Raw genomic sequence first — 22,922 nt, forward strand, 5'->3', positions numbered from 1 at the left:
GATGAAATTGGCCTTCCTTAGAATAAGCTGTTCCCTATTCTACATGTTGAACAGAGGATTAATATGCACATCTATGAAGATCAAGGCTTGTACTCTACAGTCTCTCTGGGACTGGAAGTACTTATCACTGGGCTCTAGGATCTGATATGCTAAGGAACAAGATTTGCCGCTTAAATAGGCAATTAGTTAGCAATTAGTTATGTAAACATGGTAGTTATCACCTACAGGAAATACATAAAGGTATGTAATCCCTTCAAATTGAAATATTAAATTCTACTTTGAAAAACATAAGCAGCCTCAGGGATATGGAGAGTTTGACATGCTTGTTACAATCACAGCTGCTTTTTCTGAAGCTACTAAGTGCATTAAAGTGTTTAGGAGGGAGAGAAAAAAAAAAAGGTTTCACTTATATGTCATTTTATTCACAGAAAAATGATGAAAATGGGAATTGCTCTGGTGAAGGTATTGAGTTTCCAACAACTAACCTGTATGAACTGGAGAGCAGAGTTTTAACAGATCACTGGTCCATACCCTATAAGCGGGAAGAGTCTCTAGGCAAGTGCCTAATTGCATCCACCTACCTAGCAAGACTTGGTAAGTTCTTTTTCTACACATAAAGATTATTTGTTCAAAGGATTTTATAGACAGTATGGTGGACAGTTACATCTTTCATATTAATCTTTCAGTTGTTTACTTAGCACCCTGCAGTGTGAAAGTGGTTAACAGTGAGCTATTCCACCCAATGCTGTAAAAAGAATGTCAGTCTCTTTTTTCCTCTAAAGTCATTTGTTTACTTAAGCTTTTTTAAAAAGTGAAGCACATGTTTCTTTATGTTCTAATGATTGTAGGAATTACTGTTTTTCAGAGCTGAATTACTGACTCTTTTTTTCATTGTGCTGGTTATTTTCCATTTGTAAAAACAAGCTGTCATCTAAATCCATGCTGTCCCACGCTTGTATAACTGGTTGTTTTTCCCTAGTGAAATGCTTATACTGCATTAGACCTGAATTTGACTTTCCTGTATTCAGTACTTTGGCTGGGGTTAAGAGTGTTGTGGAGGCATCATGCCCAACAACTGATATGTAACGAGAGGGCAAGATAGCTTTTTCCATCGTGTCTGATGGCAGACTAAAGGGATGCTTATAATCTGTTGGAAGAATGAGAGTTGTTAGGTGGTTCTGGTTTACTTCTTAGTTTCTAACCTGTGTTAAAAGGCTGTGCTTTTATCTGGGGTTAAGTGGAGGCTGTGAAGCATTAGCAATGATCTGAAGTTAGTATGTGTTGTGTACTTAGAAGGGAGAAATACTTACAGTGCTAACAATGCTTGAAGAATTTGTAAAAGAGGGAACACTGGGAAACTTCTTATTTCTAAAAGGCAAGTTCTCAACTCACGCTTTTTTGTGTCTGAAAAAGCATGCTAGTTATGAATGAACAGTAGCACATTTATTACTGCTGGTTTGGGTTGGTGCTCCCAAAAAACTTGCAACAAGCTTCCTGAGGTAATCTTAAAAAAAAAAAAAAAATTTTTTAAAAACCCCAACTTTAAAAAAGCACTCTCCCTTCTGTAAAGGTCTTTCTGATTCTGATGAGAATTGCAAGAGATTTATGGACCGATGCATGCCTGAAGCATTTAAAAAGGTAAGCAGATACAGTAGATAATTCAGTGTTTCTTTATGACGTTTGTGGTGGAAACAGTGCCTTGTAATCTAGACTTCAGAAACTATGGTAACTAGTGAGTATGTTCTTAGATTAAAATCACAGTCAGACTGTTTTCCTAGATGTAAATCATACATAGACTTAGATTAAAATCATACTAGGTCTCAGTTCTGCATCTCTGGCCAATTCTGGCATGTAAGTGGTGGGTTTTTTCCTTTTTTGTTTCCTTTCTTAAATGAAGAACTCTATGGTAATTAGTGGAGTTTACAGCCATTAGTGACAAGTTCAAAATCAGATTTCCTTTAACTCTATTCTTTCTGCTCCTTCTTCGAGGGGCTGCTAAATTATTTCTTGCCTCTTTTCACAGTCTGTTTAGAATTTGTCTTTCCCCTCGGTGCTTAATGCCTAATGTGCCTCTCTGACTGTTCTCTGAATCATTTTGAATTTTCTCTACAGAGACTCCAAACCAATTCACTTTGCACTATTCCATCCATTTCATATACTGCCTAAGTTTCTTGCCCAGTTTTTAGACCATATGTACAAAAACATATATACATCTTTTAAAATGTTACTCAATCCTAATCTTAAAATACTGAGAATATAAGTATATTTAAGGCAGATAGAAATTTAAGGGGAAAATTATTTTCCCATTTGGCTATTAGAGTAATAACCTTACATATAATGCTTTTAAATAACTTGGTATTTTTTGCGTAGTAACTAAACAGTGTAGATTGCCCTTCCAGAAGGATAATCTGTGGAAATCTAAATTGAGAATGTGCTGAATTACAATTTGCTGAAATAATTGCAAGAAACTCTATTAATGGTACAAAAAGTAATTGTATTTGAAGTATTAAGCTTTTTAACTGCTTAGATTCAGACACAGCTAGCAAAAATTAAATGAAGTTTGCAGATGGAACCTTAATGTCTTTTATAAACAACCACATTAAACCAGATTTAATGAACATGTTTCAGTAGGTGGGAAATCAGCATTAAATATGTCTCTCTTCATGGTACATGTTCTTTGTTTTTCAATAGAAGAAACTGCTCAAAAAATGTGAATTGGTAAATGGTTATTATAGCTGAATCAGTGCAGCTTTGTGGCACGCCTACTTGAGGATTTAATAGTTGTGTGTTCAATCTGCAAACAAATTACTTTTGTATTAGTTGTTCTTTGCAAAGGTTACAGTCTTTACTAGCGTGTGGAAATGGAAAACAGTTTGCTTTAATACATTTTATTTTCTGTCATAAACTGATTTAAGGTGCTCTTCAATGAAATTACAAATTTAATTAACTCTTAAGCCATTAGTGCAGGAAGAGCATCTGAAAAACTCACTAGACAGTGATTAGTACACTCTAAGGAAACATTTGCTCTGAAAAGAGTCTCGGGAGTTGATAAATTTCTCCTGTTTTGTGATTGTGCTCAAACTTTTATAAATACCTTTTTTTCTTCAGTTGTTGACATCCAGTGCTGTTCATAAATGGGGGACTGAAATCCATGAAGGAATATACAACATGCTTATGCTGCTAGTGGACCTGGTTGCAGAAAGAGTAAAACAAGATCCTATTCCTGTGGGCCTGCTTGGTGTACTGACAATGGTATTTGACTCTCTGTTGCAGTTTCTGGTATCTGGATATATGGCATTTCATATTTACGCTGCTGATGCTTTTTCTATTTAAGTTGTAGCGTATTGTCTTACAATCTGTAGCCATTGCTTGCTGCAGATTTCTAACATCCACTATGAAATTCATAAAAGGGTGAGTGCTGTTCAAAACCTCTGAAAACTAGTGCTATCAAAAAAAAAATCATATATGCTGTCACTTCACTGTTTATGAGTGGTACTGAGTTTTATCTCCCCTTTTTACAGATATCTGGCTTGCATGGGTATTGGATATTGTCTCTGCAGAATAGGAGCTCTAGAATGCTTTGTACAGTGGGAGCTGAGAGGCAGGAGCAGGGGTCTTCTGTTAAACTTTAGTTTCCGCTAGATTTAGAACTGTCAACAAGGAGAATATTGAACTGAAAAAGTGAAATATTATCAAGATAAATTTTGAGACTAGCATAAGAGGCATGCTGTTCATTGCCATGGGCTTTTCTTTCAAGGCATTTAACCCCGACAATGAATATCATTTCAAGAACCGAATGAAGGTATGCCAGAGAAACTGGGCAGAAGTCTTCGGGGAGGGGAACATGCATGCTGTCTCGCCCATATCCACTTTTCAGAAGGTGAGCGTGGCCATGCCCTGAAACCTGTTTTTAGAGTAGACGTGTTTGTTTCAGAAAAGATTGTTTGATTAGTGGGCATTTGTAACACAAAAAAGCTTAAATGTGTCACCAAGAATTACAGCAAATAGATCTTTAGTATATGTTGGTCTGTAGAAATGAATTTGTCCTCTCAAATTGTCCCAATTCCCTATTAGAGGTTGGATTCAGAAATTGTGTACTTTCGTGTCTGAAGTAGCACGCAGTCAGAAGGGTAGATCTGTTGTATCTAAGGACTGACATCTGTTTGGCTGTTGAGTGTGAAATGACCAGAATAACTCAAAGCATACAGTTCTACCAGAGAATTAATGCTTTTCTGACAGCCAAGGATAGGATATCTTCAAGTCAGACCCACTGGCAAGGAGGCAATTTGAGGTTTGCATTGTCTTATTGTGGTTGTTCCAAAGGGATGAGTCAAAAAAGCATCAGTAGAGTTGATATCTCCTTCAGGAAACAAGTTTTGTGGCCGTAGAAAGAAAATTCTACATCTGCTGCTTTGGAAAAGGTTCTTTAGTTGCGTTCCACACTGCTAATGTGCTATAAATATAGTTGCTTGTGAGTCAGCAGCAGCCCCAGTGCGTACTGTTGCCACAGCACATGGTCAGTGATGTCAAGCACAGTCCAAACAAGGATGATGCTAATGAGAACCAACCAGAGCTCCAGCTACACCCTTAGTACGGGAGCTGCTACAAACACATTGCTGTTTTCTTTGAAATAACAGAGCATGCATTTGAGGTGTGGGTTAACGGGCTGAATGTGTCTGTCCAAATCTCGTTTGGAAGAATAATTCTGAACATTAATGTTGCAGCTACTAATTTGTTAATGTTTTAATTGTTCAAGGAACCTCATGGGTGGCTGGTGGACCTGGTAAACAGGGTAGGTAAATGTAATTCAAGCAGAATTGTTATTTGTCAGCTGAATTAATTGGTCTTCAGAGATAATTTATTCTCCTCTCCTCCGTCTCCCAACTTGTTTTTCCACTCTTCACTTTTTTGACAACCACAAAAAAATACTTTTAAGATTTTAATCCTGCCTACATATAGGGAAGAGGCCTTGCTAAATATATCTTGTTGGGTTGCTGCCTGCTCCCTTGAGCACCTTTACCCTAACATGGTGGCTATGATTAGAGGAAGTCGAGAGCTCGGCTTAAGCTGCAGTGCTGTTTTCCAGTCAGACGTGACAGGCCAGTCAGCTGTCACAATATGTGGTCTAGCTTTCTTCCCTATATCCATTTTTACCCAGGATGGAGTTTCTAGCTTGATGTTTAAACTGGTACCAGATATAATTGCATCACATACCCCAATATGCCCCTGAATTCCCATGAAAACTTAAAGCTGATGCAGAATGTAATGTTCCGTGCTAAAGGGTACTTGTTGTCACCCCAGAAATTGTTAGTAGAGTATTTTTTATAGCACTAACATATAGTTCACTAACATAATACTGATTATTTTGTTTCAGTTTGCAGAGTTGGGTGGATTTTCAGCAATTCAGTCCAAACTCAATTCAGAAGATATTGAACTTGGGGTAAGTTCATCTTCTGTCATGAGACTTCTCCCTTTCCATTACACACTTTGTGTAGAACCAGTAGCGTCCCTTTTAGTGGTGCTCTTACCTTTGCTTTGGTATCAGCACAACACTCGCACAGAGCCCTGGAGAAGAGCTGTCAGGTAGGAGGTCAAATGAGGTTGTGCATAAGAATCCTAACTCAGGAGCTTCTGAGACATCACAGAAAAGAGGATGAGTTAGTTTACCTTTCTGGTTAACATTCAGCCTTCTAATTAGACATCAGTCAATCTAGTGTCTCAGCATATTCACCAGCATGTCCTTGGTTTTCTGTTCGCTTCAACTGTAGGTGCATTTAGCTACAAGTGAATTGACTTCTGTTGTTTATTATAGAAATCATTGTTTAAGAAAAAAAAATCCTTAGGAAGACAGACGCTGTCTAATCCTAGGCAACTTTTTAAGAGCTGTGTCTAAAAACTGCCTGGTTCAACAGTGCTAAACTATATTCGGTAACAAAGCCTGACTTGTTTAGTTTTAGATTCCTAACCTATATGCAGGAAACTTTAGAATCAGTCCAGCTTTGAAGAACAAGGAGGCTAAGGGAAAATGATGCCATTTAGAATTCTGTCCCCTAGTATAAAATCAGCCTGCTTTCAGTGAAATGCCATTTGGAGAGAATTCAACTTCTTTTCTTTGGGTATTGGTATTTGATGCTTTATAAAGAGATAGATAGGCTCGTATGTGAGCATGACAGAAGAATAAGGAAACCTGATTTAAGTCCTGATGCTGTAAAAGAAACTTTGACTTTCATTTAATGATCAGTAACTGCTTGCTTAGGAAGGGTCAGCATCGCTTAATTTAGCCCTTTGGTTGTAGAGGAGCACCCTCAATTTCAGAATTCTTGATCTAATGTGAGAAGAAAACAATTTTGATGTTATTTATTGGCAAAAAATGCCTGTATGTGTTTAATTTCTTGATGATAGATATCACTTGAAAATCATCCACTGAAGACATCTTGATGTATATAGGATACATTTACAAAAGCTTTCTACCACTGAATACTTTGGGAAAGAAATTTGCCATATGGCTTTAACCTTAAGTCTTGTATTCACACTTCTTGTTGCTCTAGAGAGCAACCAAAATGTGGTGGGCCCTTTTTGTCTCTCTATTTCTGTGACTGAAACAGGTTCAGACAGAGAAGACTGAACAGATGAGAGAAGCAAAATGAAAACTGGGGAGACGTTTTTTATTTCGGGAAAAAATACTTAGCATATACTGTATGCCACAGAGTAAATCTTTTTCCTGAACTATGTGGTGTTGTAAAGGACTTGCACACCACAATCCATTTGTAGCAGATGACTGGAAATTATTGTATGAGATAATGCTTATTTATCTTCATTTGCCTTTTAAGATATAGATCACTGGCTCTGAAAAGATGTCTCATGTGTACCTAAATACTTGCTGTATTTCTTGCAGGCAATCTCTGCATTAGTTCAACCATTTGGAGTTTGTGCAGAGTATCTTAACTCTTCTGTAGTACAGGTAAGAAGCCTTTGTTATGAGTTATCTGAGAACTGAAAATTAGTTTACAACTGTGTTGGTGTGAAACTGGTGACTAATTAAAAAGCCTTCAAAACTCACATTACGTGAAGTATAAGAAACATTTTGAGCATTCTGAGGGTGATGGATGGAGGCTCAGTGAGAAGCTTTGTCGCTGTCAGTAGTAAGCTTCATCAGTGTAAAGCATGTGGGAAAAGAATTGAGCCTGATGGATGGATTTTGGTTTTAGTTTAACTTTCTGGCCAAGATCAAGCACATGGATATGAGCCTTTACACTGGAAAAATTGTGGTACAGGAAGAAAAATTCGCCATATTTATACATGGAAATGTACTTCAGGCTTCGCAACTGCAGTCACTTACAAAAACTCTTGATTTAGTAAGTGACAAAGTATTTGAAGAGGAGGTAGTTTAGAAGCCACTGGGAGTCAGGTGGGCACATGTATCTACTAACTGATGCATTTTGAAAGGTTGGTCTGTCTGCCTTTTTCACAAACATGTATTACGGTGGTCTGAAATGGCTTCTTACTCTAATTGCTTCTTTTTCTGGGTGTATCTAGCAGGATAGTTTTATGTATGTTGTAGGGATTGCTTAACGTCTAAAATAATTGTGAGCTTTCAACTAAATGTTTAATTTTGCTGCAGCCAGATCTTCTGAGTAATGTAATTGATTTCAGGAAACATAAAATGATTGTCATGTGTTTTCTCACATTCTTTAGCCCATGCTGGATCCAGTCATTCATAAAATGATTAAATATGTACAGAACGTAGAAGAGAAGGACTTGAAAGACAAGGTAATGTTTTATGTATTAGATGTTTAGGAAGAACTTAGTGTGTCGTGGAAATGCTGGCAATGTAGATGAGAAAAATAGCTGTATTTTCACTGGCAAAAATACAGCCTGTTCTGAATTCTGACTGAATGACATAAAAGAAATTCAGATCCCAAATTTTGTTCAATACCCTTTTCAGTAGGCATCTGATGTTATGACCCTTTTAAAAATATTTTTCTACTGTTGCTATCAAATTTGGTTTTGTTGGTCCCCTTCTGCAGTGTGCTGAATACTCGCTTCTCTAACTTGAAGATGCTTACTATCTTGCAGTCTGTTGTATGCACACAAGTTAAAAGAATTTGACTGTTGCATTAGCTGTTTGCTTCTGAGAATTTGGTATTTATTGGTAAAATGTCTGTGTAACTGGTGACTGCTTCCTGTATTACCCTGAATTTGGCATTCGGCTCTATTAAATTTTTCAGTGTTGACTTTTTACTTAGACTTAAATTGTTAATTGTAAACTGTAAAGTATGCATAGGCTGTGTGACTCCAGAGAGCAGTTTAATGTACCAAACCTGTGCCAAGAGAGTCCACTTTAACCAAAGGTTTTGTTGTCTTAAAATTTATAGTGTACAAGTAATACTTTCAGATGTACATAGTACTGCATTTCATAGGTTAAACGGTCTGTATTGGGTCACTAAACCTCTGCTTTGTGAATCATTGAAGTCTGAAACAGAATAGCAAAAATAGCAATGCCTCTATTTGTCCTTTTCTGTTTTGTTTTAAACAGAGACTAGTCAGTATCCCTGAGCTCTTGTCTGGTATCAAACTGCTGTGTATGCGCTTCCAACCTGATTTGGTAACTGCGGTAGATGACTTACGGCTGGACATTCTGTTGCGCATGTTAAAATCTCCTCACTTCAGTGCAAAAATGAATTCCCTCAAAGAAGTAGGTTTGCTTCGTGTGTGTGTGTGTGTGCACGCGCGTGTGTGTAGGTGGGATGGGTTGTTCATGAGCGATTGAAACCACAACCTTAAAAATAGAGATGGCGCGATATTTACTGACAAATTATGTTGCCTTAGCAAAAGCTCAGTTCATAATAAATACCAAAACAAGTTAATATGACAAGAGGGGTTTGTAATATTAGTAGCCACTGCAAAGACTGTCACCTCTGAATTAGAAAACATCTAGACATAGTTTGAACCTTTTCCAGGAACTACAATTCTAGATTGATTTATAAGCCATGGTCTGTGCTGTTCATTGAATAACTCTGAGATAAGCCTGATAATTTGGAGCATCCTATGGGATATCCCTCTTCTCTCCTCTCCTCATTGGGAGGAGACGGGTGGGGGAGGGACACAGGACAGGACACGACACCCAAATGGGACTTAATCCTAGATTGGGGTATCCAGCCAGTTATATCAGGTCATTACACTATGTAATTGTATTTTTTTATTATGGTTGTACATAGACTCTGCAGTAGCACCTAGGAGCTGGAGTATGGACCAAGGCTCTTTGTGCTAGAATCTTATACCGAAGTAAAAGAAGAAAACAGTTATTTTTGGTGGGAGTTGTGACTTAACTATAGAGTTGTTTATTCATCTCTTCCTAAAAAAAAAAAAAAAAAAGACATTTTTGTAGTATGAAGACATTGTAAGGTGTTTTAGAGTCTGTCTTTTATGCTTTTTGCTTCTTTGTTTATGGGAAAATTGAGATGTTAAACCCTGTTGCTGTTTGGTTCTTAATTGTAAATACTGTGTATTCTTGGTGAAGGTATAAAAGTGCAGGTTTTGAAGATTTTAGCGGAAATGTACTCTTTCTCCCTTGAGTGAGGAGCCTGTACTGGTTCTGTATTGGATAAGAAATAGGACACTGAGTTTAACAAGCAGAAGCCTGAGCTAACCTATTTCTTGTGTATCTGTAGAAATAATACCTGGCAGCACAGGCCAACTTTTCTGTGTCAGACCGAGAATAAGAATCTACTGCATCAGAGACTGATGACAAGGAGGTGTTTCTGGTTAGGAATTTGCCTTTTAAGAGCTTATTAAAACACAAACAAGAACAAAAAGCACAAAACAAAAACTGCAAACAAAAACCAAAACCACCCCAACAAAACCAAAACCCAGACCAACTAAAAAATCCCCCCAAACCCAAACCAACCAAAAAATACCCGAACACCTCCTATGCTCAGTCTTCAAGATGCACCCTCGAGCTTCATAGTAAACCTTTTGAATAGAATTGTGTGCATATATAGTGCATGTGGGAACCATTGTCAGAATCTCACATTTTGCAATTTCTAGGTAACAAAATTAATAGAAGACAGCACTGTATCCAAGTCGGTGAAGAATGCCATAGATACAGACCGATTACTAAATTGGCTAGTAGAAAATTCTGTCCTGTCGATTGCTCTAGAAGGTAAGCACTTTCACAAAGACTTTTGGCATGTGGTTTCAATGTTTTAAATTTAAAAATTATGTCTGTCCCTTTCAATACGTTTTAACGGAATACTATTAACAAAGGAGTTCAAGGTTTTCGTCATCTACAAAATAGAGTAAGGAAAACCCTACAGATTCTGATACTGTTATCTAGTCCTCTGATATCTGTGCAGATATCTGCTGGACCTGAGGTTTTTACTCTCAGTTTATCCTTGTATATTGTTAGACCGTAGAAAAGAGAGAAAAAATGGTTTTTTTCCATGTAGTAACATCCTGTAGGCGTGAAGTACTAGCAGATACATGAAGTAAAACAACATAAAAATGGGAAGAGCCTTGTTCTGATTCTTTGGACTGGTAGATTTGTGACAGTAGAGAGAGAATTTTTAAATGAAGATAGCTTTGTTCTTCTCCCTTTTAAAAGAACTTACGTATTCTTACAAATTTAATCTATCTAATACTGTTTTAATACATTAACTTAGTTGCCTTTCTTTGTTTCATAGGTAATATAGACCAAGCACAATATTGTGATCGTATAAAGGGAATTATTGAACTGCTGGGCAGTAAATTATCTTTAGATGAGCTCACTAAAATTTGGAGAATTCAGGTAAGTAACCAAGACTAGGTAGGTGCTTTTAGACTGTTTACAAAAGCAAACATTTTAATGGTGGGATATTTTTTTTTTGTTCATAATATATGAATCTCTTCATTGCAGGGTGGAGGTGTTGAGATTTTTAACAGTAAAAGAGGTTGTCAGCCTGAAGTAGGTGATAGAGTGTTTGTCTAGACTAAAGACCATGACTAAGGATAATAATTTTGGGGGCTGGAGGTATAAATTTGAAGGCAGCTCACAGTGTGATTTAAAGAGAGTGGGCTTAAACTGTATGAATTCATTTTAACCTCCTATACATACATATAATTGACTGACAAATCACCTTTTCACATTCACTTTATACATGTTCAACTTATCACTGTGTGGGAAAGGTGGTTTGACTGTTCAAATACAGATAACACACGGAAATTTCAACCAGAAATGTAATCTATTGCTGCAGGAAATGGGTTTTTTCTGTGTTCAAAAGTTGAAGTTTTAGTCTAAACTCACTGATGCTGTCAGATCTGCAGTATGTGCAGGCAGTGTAGCAAGTCTTCCATGCTTAGCAGAGCTGAAGTATGACTCTAGCTTGCTCACTTTTATTCTTTAATATAATGCAATACTTCCTCCCCTTCCCTTCTGGCTGTTGTTACCATGGTGTTCCCATCAGTGTGGGAGGAGGAGATTTTGTATTTCTCACTCTCTAGTAAAGCCTTGAAGGGTGTCAGGGGTGGAGAACCCCCCACATGAATTTAACCAAGCCGTAAAAATGGCGATTGCTGGCACCACACCTTACACAGCCGTATGTGTCACTGCAGCATCTTGAAGCTCCTGTAATAATGGCAGACTAACTTCTTTCCTGCTTTAGAATTACTTCCAAAGACCTCTCTGCCAGTGAAATGAGGAGCAGAGACAGTTATTCTTACCTTGTATTTCTAACATGCCATAAGTTGTTATTCTTTCTCAGTAGTATGAATAATAGGATAATGCTTACACGAAGATTTTTCTCTGTCTCATTTGGGATAAAGACATACCTTCATGTGTTTTCCTTCCTCTTTTCAGTCAGGACAATCCTCCACTGTGATTGAAAACATACATACCATTATTGCTGCAGCTGCTGTCAAGTTTAGCTCTGATCAGCTCAATCATTTATTTGTTTTAATCCAAAAGGTAAGTTTTCACATGAATTTACATTCCTTAAGAGGAGAATTGGTGAGACGTACTTGTGCATCCAGCCTACCAGAAGGCAAATGCCTTGAATACACTTACATTTTCTATATAAATATAAAATTAGGTATAAAAAGAAGTTTTAGTATCGATTTTTTTGTTAACTCAAAAGCCTGATCTGCTACTGTGTTGCTAATTGACTTAGATTTTAAGTATGTTATATAGATAGTGCTAAGGTACTTAAAAAATGAGATTTTATTATATTATCTCTTCTAGTTTATATTTGAAAAAGAATTAGGCAAATTAGTACTTTAATTCCCAGTAACAAAAATACAGAAATATACATGGTGGGCATACTTGTTTGTATTTTGATTTTTCCAGCAGTAAAACAATTGTAAGTTACGTGTTTATGAACCCTTGACTTAACAGACTTAACAGTGCTTGCTGCTTTAATAGTGACATTTCTTTGCCACACAGAGCTGGGAGACAGAGAGTGATAGAGTGCGACAGAAGCTGTTGAGCCTGATAGGGCGCATTGGTCGAGAAGCACGGGTGGAGACAACCACTGGAAAGGCACGTCAATTTTTGGGTTGTTTTTTTTTTTCTTTATTAAACGTAGGGTTGCTAGTCTCTGTACTTCCTTAGGTCCTGACTAACCTTGCACTTCTCCTAGGTTCTGGAGGTACTCTGGGAGCTGGCTCATCTTCCAACGTTACCATGTAGTCTTATTCAGCAGGCCTTGGAGGAACATCTGACAATCCTCAGTGATGCCTATGCAGTGAAAGAGGCAATCAAAAGAAGCTACATCATCAAATGCATAGAGGATATCAAGAGGGTTGGTTTATTATTTTATCTTTTCTGAAATGAAATAAATGTAGCCTTGATGCTGCCCTTTCTTTCAAGATGCACAAATTGTGTGTCCCATCTGTAAGTTCTTACCTTGGGGAGTCCTCGAGAGGGGTAGGCTTTGTGTGAGCCAGTTTGTTGACCATGAGACTCATAGTAAGTCTCTTGCCTTTGTTTTAAGCAAATTTTCAGCACAAGGAGTGATCATTTTATGGGAAACTACCAGGATGGGCCCAAGGTTAGAATTTGCAAATGGAACCACTATAAAGGTATGTCAGTATTTTAACTGTCCCTTTCATGTGAAAGCCTAGATTAGTTTTCTTTGACTTAAGCATGTGTTCTGGCATGGCCGTTAAGTCTCAAAATGCAAATCAATATTTAAATCATAGTAGTTTTGTATTTTAATAAAATACTTAAACTCTTTTAATCTAACATAAAGAAGCTGTCCTCAGAGCTGCCTGTACTAAGATGTTTCCTGGCAGCAGCAGAGATGTGCATGGCTTAAAGGACTGCATAAAATCTATCCTGCACTGTTCACATTGCAAGCAGTTTTTCTTGAGGTCTGCAGGAATGCTCCTGTCTTTTTTTTTTTTTTTTTTGTCTGAAGTACACTATAAATAAAGAAAAAGGCTTGTACTTTTTTAAATTCATTTCTTTAATGATAAATTAGGCTTTGTCTGTGTTGCAGCAGCATCTGCAGAGGATTTTAGTTGCTTAGGAGACATAGTATGTTGCTTCTTGATATTGATCACACTTCAAAGTGTGTGCGTGTGTTTATGAATATGGATTTCAAATTTTGGGTTTGCAATGTCTGTACAACTTGTAGGTTTTTTTCTTTTGGATCTTCTCTTGTGCTTTCCTATTCTTGCATTCTTTTTAATTACATTTCTGTAAGGGCCTTTACAGAGGTGCTGCAGTGAGGAGCACTAATGGATAGCTGTAATTGCAGGCTAGAAGGGATTGGGGTAACCATACAGCAGACTTCTAAAAACACATCATTTGCTTATTTCCCTTCATTAGGGGAAATAAAGACATAAACTGGGAGGGAATGTAGTGTTAAGGCAGCATTCTCAAGTACATGAGGGCATCTTCAGTAGAGAGCTCTCCGTCATGGGCAGGTTACTTTAATCTGTCTAAGTGTGTAGGTGGTATTGGTTGTTGTCAGTATTTAAACCAGACATCACTTCTCTGAACAAGCAACCTCAGTACTGGTTTGTGTGGTCAAACTTTACAGAAAATGAAGCCTCCCAGAAAAGTGATGAGCAGTTCTAACAATGAGGTAGGAGGGTTATTCTTTGCAGGATCTCTTTCAAAATGCAGCTTAAGTATCCTTTGCTTCCTATCAGAGGGCTCCTTGCAGCACCAATCAGAAATTTCTTCTTGTCCCTTAACCCTCAGTATTATTTCAGATTTTGTTCTATTATTCTTGCTTTAGCAATAAATAACATCATTTGACTGGATTTGCCCTTTTATGCCCTAACAGGCCTGCTTCATCTCCCGTAATTGAGAAAGGTGGTGGTTATCATCTCTCCCTGGTGCAACTGAGTGCTTTTTGTCTATTTGATTTGCATGTTCTCTAGCAAGGAGGTGGTACTTTGGGCTTAATAATAAGAATAGCGAAATAGCATATGTATGTGTCAAAGGACTTCTCGAAGAAAGTGAAGAAGGGCACCTTGAGTGTGTTTGGAAAGGGACCAGGAACAAGTAACTGAAGCCTTCAGAGCTAATAGCTGTTGTTTTGAAACAGCAACATTGTTAGGCTTCTAGGAATCTAAGAGGAAAGTTAATCTGTTGTTGAACATGTATACATGTGTAATTGTTTTTACCTTTCCTACTACTAGTCGTCCCAGCACAATAATCCTCAGTTTGTGTGGGTGGTGCCAGCACTGCGTCAGCTCCATGAAATCACCCGTTCATTTATTAAGCAAACTTACCAAAAACAAGACAAGGTAAGAATATATGCTGAGGTGATTTTTTGAAGCTATTGTAATGTCTGTGTGGCTCTGCTTCTGTAGATCGTGGAAGTTTGAATTTAGAAGTGAGGGGGGGAAAAGAAGCCCCCACAAAAATCTTTGACAAGTAGTTTAGTGGTGTAGCATAAACTGTTCAAGTACAGATGCTGCGTTATGTGCTGTCCACTTGTGTGTGCATGTGTATATATGTATAAATCTGTTTGCTGTGTCAGGACTAATTTATTTTATTCTCAGCTTTTTGTGGGATAATTAACAGGCATGTCTCTTAAGAAATGAACAATGGCTAATGTTTAGACCAGCTGCTTTGTGATTGGATCGACATTAACTTTTGGAAAATGGACTGAAACACCAGCAAATCACATGTGTTATACAGTGGCTGAGGGGAGGTGTGGGACTTTGTTTGCAATCTGCAGCGCGTGTATTTCAGCACATGCTGAAAACACTAATGTCAGGGGCTTTGGATGCTTGGAAGGGATATAGCTGACTCTGAGGGGTGCATTACTCCTGATGAGATACATGTGTCTGTAGAAGAGCAGACTGATGTGTGTATGTGCCTTTTGGTTTATTTTCTTAAAAACCTATTTTCTCAATTTTTTTTTTTTTTTTTTTGCCAAGAGCATTATTCAAGATTTAAAGAAAAACTTTGAAATAGTGAAGTTGGTGACAGGAAGCTTAATATCATGCCACCGTTTGGCTGCATCTGTGGCAGGTCCAGGAGGGCTTGTTGGAGCAACATTAGTGGATGGCCGATACACTTACCGGGAGGTAACGAACCCTAAACTTATTACCTTAGGTTTTTGAAAACATAATGCAGTGTATCATTGACAGAGTTGCGTAAGATTAGGTGATGTTTCATTTTTGGAATTCACTGGTATATATGCTCTTGTTGGTGAATAATTACACTGATTTGGTTTTTTTATAGTTCTGACATCTATTAAGGCTTGTTGTAGCCTTGTTGTTATAGAGCAAAGCGTGGACAAACATTACAATCTGCAAGTTCCTTAGCAAAGCCTTTAACTGGTTGAGAGATAGGGGGTCCTGGAGTAGGGAAATCTGTCTCTGAGCTGGTACGGCTTCCAGTTTCTCCACCAGCTTCAGTTTAACTACCCTTGTAGTACTCTGTCTTTGAACTTTGTATGAAGCTCTTGAAACCTGAAACAGATTTGCTAGTTAGGACATGAAAGTCACACTTGTAACAGTATCAAAGCTTTAGCAACAAAATTATTTTTTCCACACTAGTTGTGACTTAGTAACTAGTATCCACTAATATCAGTATCAGGAACTAATAGCATATTCAAGGAGACTTCAGTGTTCCTTTCTAGAAAGGTAATCAAAAAGAGGTAATGTTAAAAATTGTCTAAAATAGAAATCTCACTACAGCAACAATTTCTATTTTACAGGCTTTGCAATACTGTTACATTTGACAACCTAAGTTTGCAAAAAATAAAGCTCAGAGTTCTTGTTTCAGAAAGAAAAGTCTTAAGCTTGAGTTTTTGTTTCCTTTTTCTCAGTATTTGGAGGCACATCTAAAATTTTTGGCATTTTTTCTGCAAGAAGCCACGCTTTACTTGGGCTGGAATCGTGCCAGGGAGATCTGGGAATGTCTTGTAACTGGCCAGGATGTTTGTGAGTTAGATCGAGAGGTAAGAAAAACTTGAAAAGTTGGTGTCTGTGGTTGCAGAGTGAATCTTAATGAATCGTGACTAGCATGTGTATTTGTTGAGACACGTGAAAATTAGCAAACACAAACTTTTTATATGTATTTATATGCTTTGTGTAAGCTAATGGAGCTGCTGTTACATGTTCACTTATGATTAGGATGCTCTTTTAACATTAAATTTTACTGAAGGAGGAACGTTGGCCAGAGGTTAATTGAAGGTTTATGGATGCTAGTTTGAAAAGAGGTGCATGCAAGTTTGCGGAGTCATAAATGAGATGTTCAGCATTATTTGGGTGAAAGATGACTATAAAGATGAAGTACCCTAATGATGCAATACAGCCAATATAATATATGAGGTTACTAGGAGATTAGATAAGACTTCTGTAAGATGAGTTACTGTAGTATCTGACATAGTTTGCCAATGCTGTGTAAAACCAAAATATTTTCCATGACAGTGGGATGAAAATACATCTGCCTTTCATTCACAGATGTGCTTCGAGTGGTTTACAAAAGGACAGCATGATCTAGAGAGTGATGTACAGCAACAGCTCTTCAAAGAGAAAATTCTTAAGCTGGAGTCATATGAAATTACCATGAATGGTAAGAAAATGGTCAACAGATTTCTTTTTGAAATATATACCAGAAATTTGCTTCCTAAGCCTTCAAATCAAATATCCAAGCAGTTCTGTAAATCAAGATAGTAAAGGGGTCTTTTCCTGTCATTTTGAGTTTTAATAGTTATAGAGGGAAAAGGTCATCTCCTGTATTTGTTTTCTCAGAAAAGCATAGAAACAGCCTGACCTGAATAAAAAAGCTTTTTTTCACTTTCAGGTTTTAGTTTATTCAAGACTTTCTTTGAAAATGTGAACCTGTGTGACCATCGACTGAAGAGGCAAGGAACTCAACTGGTAAGTGTTCTGGCGAGTTCATTCTTGTATGCTGCCTGTGGCATCCCGGGGATGGGAGGAGGGGAGACACGGGTTCTTTAGCAGCTGTTTGACCTGGTCATGTTCATATTAATATGCCGATCGTCCTTCTAGCATTAACATTGTTAAATTCTGAAGGTAAAACTCCAGAATTACAACAGTTAAAATTAAGCAAATTAAGTTGGAAGGTGGTATGTAACTTCTAAAACTTTGCAAAGGAATGAGTGGGCTGCTTTTTTAGCAGTCATGAATATTGATGTGCATTTTTTGCTTCTCCCTAGCAGGGAAATACTCCCTTTTTTTTTTTATTATTATTATTATTATTATTATTATTATTATTATTATTATTATTATTGTTATTATTATTTATTATTATTTATTATTATTTATTATTTATTTTTCTTCTTGATGAGATATTATATTCAAACTCTAACCTACAATAATTTTTAACTCTGTGATCCTTCAGGGGTTTTGTTAAATTAATGGTTACATGTCAAGTAGTTTTCCATAGGCATTTTAGATCTTTATCACAGAGAGCTAACTTCAAATGCTTTTTTTTTTTTTTTTCCAAGTATCATAGGTTTTCTGATAGTTTATTATGTGGTTAGTTACCATGTTGACCTTTGTGAAACATATTCCATACCCAATTAAATTTCTCTGCGGTTTTGAAGTTTTTAATTTTTCAGTTGACTTGATGGAGAGTGTTCTTTGGAACTTGTTTATCCACTTGTAAACAAATTATTTTGTTCTAGTATAAATATGCAAATCCGCAGCTATTGATTTCACTTTGCACTATGCCAAAGCTTAGCAGCGTCTTGGAAAAGAAAATTTTTAAGATTCAGTCAAAAGAGTCTTTTCCAGCAGATGGAAAACTGTTTTGTGCCTGTGGTTCAACTTACTATCATGTAAAAAATCCAGTCTTCTTTTACTGTTGTTCTTTCTTGAGCAGAGTGTAGAAAAACTGGAATTAATAGGAATGGATTTCATTTGGAAGATTGCAATGGAGTCACCTGATGAAGAAATTGCTAATGAAGCTATTCAATTGATAATAAATTACAGCTATATTAATTTAACTCCTAGATTGAAAAAGGTAAGCATATATTTGTAGATGAAAGGGCTTTGACACTCAGTCGTGATACTGCATGTTGAAATGTGTCATTTGTTGGGTTCTTTCAGTTTATGAGCAATTCCCGTGATTTTGGTTTAAGTTCTAACTCATTGTACATTTTACCTTTAGGATTCAGTGTCACTGCATAAGAAGTTCATTGCTGATTGCTACACACGGTTAGAGGTAACGGACAAATCTCAGTTGTTCTTGTACCTACATCCCTTTTCAGTTTCTTTCAGTATCTTAGAATTAGAATAATTGACTACAGTAATTCTATTTAAAGAAAAAGATTTCTTTCCACAAGTATTTCTTGTCCTCTTAGCTCTCCAGGACATACTAATTGTCCATGTAAACCAGCACTTAACACCCTGCTTTGTATTGTAGGCAGCCAGCTCTGCACTAGGTGGTCCAACGTTAACACATGCTGTTACAAGAGCCACAAAAATGCTTACAGCAACTGCTATGCCTACGGTAGCAACATCAGTTCAGTCTCCTTACAGGTAGGTCTGCCTTGAAAAATATGACTGTAGACATTTGCTCCCAGCTGCTTCCTACATGATTTTGAGTGCTAATTAAAATTCTCAGTATTGGTAGTTACATATTCTGGTGGTTTCTCAATTGAATTTTCCAATTACAATGCAATTTGAGTTGCAAAGAGACTTTGAAAAACCTGTGGTTTTTTAAAAAAAAAAAAAACAACAAAAACCCAACCAGACAAAAAGTCCCAAAACTCTCCTCTCTAACCCCCCAAAAACCCCCCAACCAGGAAAACAAAAACAAAAGCAAAAACAACACAAAAAACCCCATAGGCTATTACCAGCCTATTAGTCATGTAATATTTCTGGGGCAACAGGGTTTGGGTTTGGTTTTTTTTTTTTTTAACTGGGAGAGAAAAGGATGTTTTTTCATTCTCTAGCTTAATTTACACATATCTAAATGTGTGTAGCTTAAACGTATGAGGACAGGGTGGGACCTTTAGCAATATGAAGCTTCTTCTGAAGCTGGCTACATCTCAAGCAGTATAACACGAGATTCTTGGCCTGTTTTCCTGGTTAATTTCAACTGAATTGACTCCAAGTTTAAGAAGTTATATTTCAAAACAGCTAATTCCTGGTAGTTACCCATGGGCATTGAAAATTAATCTCTGAGACAAGTTACTCTTGTTTTCAATGTTTAGGTCAACTAAACTTGTAATAATCGAGAGACTGCTGCTGTTGGCAGAGCGTTATGTGATAACAATAGAGGTAAGATATGTAATTTCTTACTAAGCAAGGCTAAGAACACAACTTCCAATCTTACTAAAAATAGTATAAGTTATTGAAATCTATGCAACTCTAGTAACTTTGTTACATACCATTATAGAAATGTCTTTGTTTTCAAGGGTGGTATTTACTCATCCTTTTCCTCCTATAGGACCTTTACTCTGTTCCTCGAACTATTCTACCTCATGGTGCCTCTTTCCATGGACATCTTTTAACACTTAATGTTACGTATGAGTCTACCAAAGATACCTTCACCATAGAGGTATGTGTGCACAGGTTGTGTGTGTCATGTGGTGTTGATCACGTGACGACTCGTGGGTTTGTTAATGCCTGGACTGAACAGAGTAAGCTGGTTTTAAGGACACCAGTCAACTTGAAAACTCTATTTGAAAATGTTGCAAGTGTCTATAAGACTACTGTAATGGAATTGTTTGTAGAATAAATGTATTTTGATGATCATTCTGGAGTAGGAAAAAGCTGTTTGCTTACTGTCAGTGATGGAGCATTTCTACTGCTGTCCTACTCTGTCCACCTTTTGTGGACAATACCTTTACCATCCTATGCAGAGGAGACTCTAATGGAAGATTTTTCTTTTTTTCTCCTGGAATTTGCTGCTTGAGCAGATTTACTGAACCAGTGTCATTTAATTTTACAGGCTCATAGCAATGAAACTGTAGGGAGTGTCAGGTGGAAGATAGCAAAGATGTTGAATTCACCTGTGGATAATATACAGATATTTGCCAATGACAGCCTGGTATGTTAACTACAAAGAATTCTCATTCTTTATGAAAGAGTCTCTTTTCCAGAACTAAATGATAAATATTTTCTTGCAGCTAACTGTAAACAAAGATCAGAAGCTACTCCACCAGCTGGGCTTCTCTGATGAACAAGTCCTTACAGTAAAAACATCAGGAAGTGGGACTCCATCAGGGAGCTCTGCAGATTCCTCAACCAGTTCCAGCAACAGCAGCAGTGTATTTAGTTCATCCTATGCAATGGAACAGGTACAGTGTAATAGCCTGAAACCATCCCTCAGACTTTTCCTGGAGGAGGGGTAGTTGGGGGAGACACAGCTGGGTTAGAAGAGGTGCAGTAAGATGAGACAAACTGTTCATATCAGCTTAAGTATTCAGTCTTTAGTAGTCTGGGTTTGCTTTTGAACTGCAACTGAAACAAAGCATTTAAATGCACAGTTCCCTTTTGCATGCAGATTTGTCTTTATAATCTGTATTCTGTCACCTAGTGTAGTCTGCTTGGTGTTTATTAATCTCTGCAGGGTCTTTTAAAGAAACAAGACCCATATGATTTAATTTTGAGGTTGTATATTTGTCAGGGAGAGGGATTTCCAGTTTTCCACTATTAATAAAGCTGTGGTATGAAAATAAACTAAGAAGCATCCCAACTGGTGTGTTCAGACCACTCCTGTTCTGCTTTGTGTGTCCACTCTAACAATTGACTTCAAAACATTGCTTGTTAAAAGGAAAATGCGTAATACAAAAATTGAAATGTTGTCTCAGTCTAGAAAGTAGCTGAGGTTTCAAGATGCCAGGTTGGCATCTGGGTCAGTTGCTTCAGTGAAGAGATCTCTTAAATCACTTGCAACAGAGAGCGGAGGAACCAACCTTTGTATTTCTGCTTAATTCTCAGGAGAAATCCCTCCCTGGAGTAGTCATGGCTCTCGTGTGTAATGTGTTTGATATGCTTTACCAGCTTGCCAATCTAGAGGAGCCAAGGTAAGCAAACTAAATGGTTATTAAGTATTGAGGAAATGCTCATGCTGTAAAGTTTGAATAGCTACTTATTTCACAGTATGTAGGCATCAACCAGGCCACAGTGTGGCTGAGCCCTATTTTGTGCAAGTAACTTTGATAACTTTCAGGATAACACTGCGAGTGAGGAAACTTCTGCTCTTGATTCCCACTGACCCAGCTATTCAGGACGCTCTCGATCAGCTTGATTCCCTGGGAAGGAAGGTATGGATTAAACAATGACTAATCTTGGTAAGCTTAACAAAAAGGATTTTACTATGAGGCTTCTTAAATTCTGTGTCAGGTTATAATCTGTGAAGGGTTTGAAACTCTACTGCAAAATAATGCTCATTTTCGATTTTGATTGGATTATTGACTTATTTCCAAGCAGCTGGAGGTGGGAGGCTTATTACAGGGATTATAGGGAATGTATTACCAATTACAACAAAATGGGGTAGTCTCAAAATATTTCTGTGGCTTTTTGCTCCTAGAAAACACTGCTATCAGAATCAACTTCTCAGTCTTCAAAATCACCATCCTTGTCTTCAAAACACCAACATCAGCCCAGCGCTAGTTCAATACTAGAAAGTCTTTTCAGATCTTTTGCTCCAGGCATGTCCACCTTCAGAGTGCTCTACAATTTAGAGGTAAGAAAACAAATGTACTTCTTTCTACTTGTGTTTCTGAGCACTGCTTAAGTAGTTCTCAGTTTCATGTGCAGGAGTCCACCATAACACAGTCATTATGCAGAATGCAAATGTCGTGTCATAGTCTGCTTTTATGTATGTGATAAATTCTACACAGAGCAAAAGACAAAAAGTTTCCTTTAGAGACTTTATTGAGAAGCCAGGCCCCTCTTTTTGTGATCTGTAAGGTGGGAGAAGTATTCTGAAGTAAGTGGAGACAAGCAAAGAAACATCAGGGTTCTTGCTGTTTAGGTAAAATTCCTGCTTGAATGTGGTTTTTAGTGTGTGTATATATATTAAAAGAAAAAGATGAGCTCTTCTAAAAACTAATGGGAGCTGTTGAGTTTGATTGGTTTTGCTTGATACAATTTGAAAGAAGAAGAACGCTAACTTCCCTTCTATAGAAGTCTACCGTAATCTATCTGTAGAGGCTAAGGAGGAGTATTTTTGAGAACCATTCAACTGTGAAGAGTTTTCACTACCTAAAGGTGCAGGGCTTTTACTCGAAAACTTCTGGCCTGTTTTAGCTGTGCATGTAAAGTGAAATTCTTACCCCTCAGTATTCTCCTATGTTCTTTAGCCAAAACACTGGATTGGACCCTGTAAAAAGGTTCTTTCCAAGTGTTCAGTGCATGGATTTTAAAGAATCTAAGAGAGTTCAGCTGGTGTCATTGTTAGGACACTAATCTGCATGCTCTGGGAAGCAGAACAGTCTCTACTCAGAGGTCCCGCTGTTTATAAGGACCCAGTACAAACATGGTTTGAACAACTTGAA

General features: G+C 37.4%; 1 protein-coding gene across 1 annotated transcript in view; it reads left to right on the forward strand.

Annotated features, from left to right (window-relative positions):
• The first annotated feature begins 207 nt into the window (after positions 1-207).
• The window catches only part of USP24 (ubiquitin specific peptidase 24), a 53,260-nt gene continuing 30,545 nt past the window's right edge, over positions 208-22,922 (forward strand). The window contains exons 1-31 of the mRNA XM_026853867.1: positions 208-240; positions 429-594; positions 1,571-1,638; positions 3,109-3,252; positions 3,758-3,880; positions 4,757-4,792; positions 5,375-5,440; positions 6,896-6,961; positions 7,696-7,770; positions 8,537-8,695; positions 10,048-10,162; positions 10,683-10,786; positions 11,834-11,941; positions 12,416-12,511; positions 12,612-12,773; positions 14,019-14,063; positions 14,626-14,733; positions 15,373-15,522; positions 16,269-16,400; positions 16,906-17,017; positions 17,249-17,325; positions 18,293-18,433; positions 18,581-18,634; positions 18,836-18,951; positions 19,629-19,695; positions 19,865-19,975; positions 20,369-20,467; positions 20,547-20,717; positions 21,361-21,446; positions 21,593-21,686; positions 21,953-22,108. Of these exons, the coding sequence (XP_026709668.1) occupies positions 208-240; positions 429-594; positions 1,571-1,638; positions 3,109-3,252; positions 3,758-3,880; positions 4,757-4,792; positions 5,375-5,440; positions 6,896-6,961; positions 7,696-7,770; positions 8,537-8,695; positions 10,048-10,162; positions 10,683-10,786; positions 11,834-11,941; positions 12,416-12,511; positions 12,612-12,773; positions 14,019-14,063; positions 14,626-14,733; positions 15,373-15,522; positions 16,269-16,400; positions 16,906-17,017; positions 17,249-17,325; positions 18,293-18,433; positions 18,581-18,634; positions 18,836-18,951; positions 19,629-19,695; positions 19,865-19,975; positions 20,369-20,467; positions 20,547-20,717; positions 21,361-21,446; positions 21,593-21,686; positions 21,953-22,108 (3,240 nt within the window). The remainder of the gene's footprint in view (positions 241-428; positions 595-1,570; positions 1,639-3,108; positions 3,253-3,757; positions 3,881-4,756; positions 4,793-5,374; positions 5,441-6,895; positions 6,962-7,695; positions 7,771-8,536; positions 8,696-10,047; positions 10,163-10,682; positions 10,787-11,833; positions 11,942-12,415; positions 12,512-12,611; positions 12,774-14,018; positions 14,064-14,625; positions 14,734-15,372; positions 15,523-16,268; positions 16,401-16,905; positions 17,018-17,248; positions 17,326-18,292; positions 18,434-18,580; positions 18,635-18,835; positions 18,952-19,628; positions 19,696-19,864; positions 19,976-20,368; positions 20,468-20,546; positions 20,718-21,360; positions 21,447-21,592; positions 21,687-21,952; positions 22,109-22,922) is intronic.

Source organism: Athene cunicularia (genome assembly GCF_003259725.1).
Source record: "Athene cunicularia isolate RWA chromosome 8 unlocalized genomic scaffold, athCun1 chr8_part1, whole genome shotgun sequence".
Classification (NCBI taxonomy): Eukaryota; Metazoa; Chordata; class Aves; order Strigiformes; family Strigidae; genus Athene; species Athene cunicularia.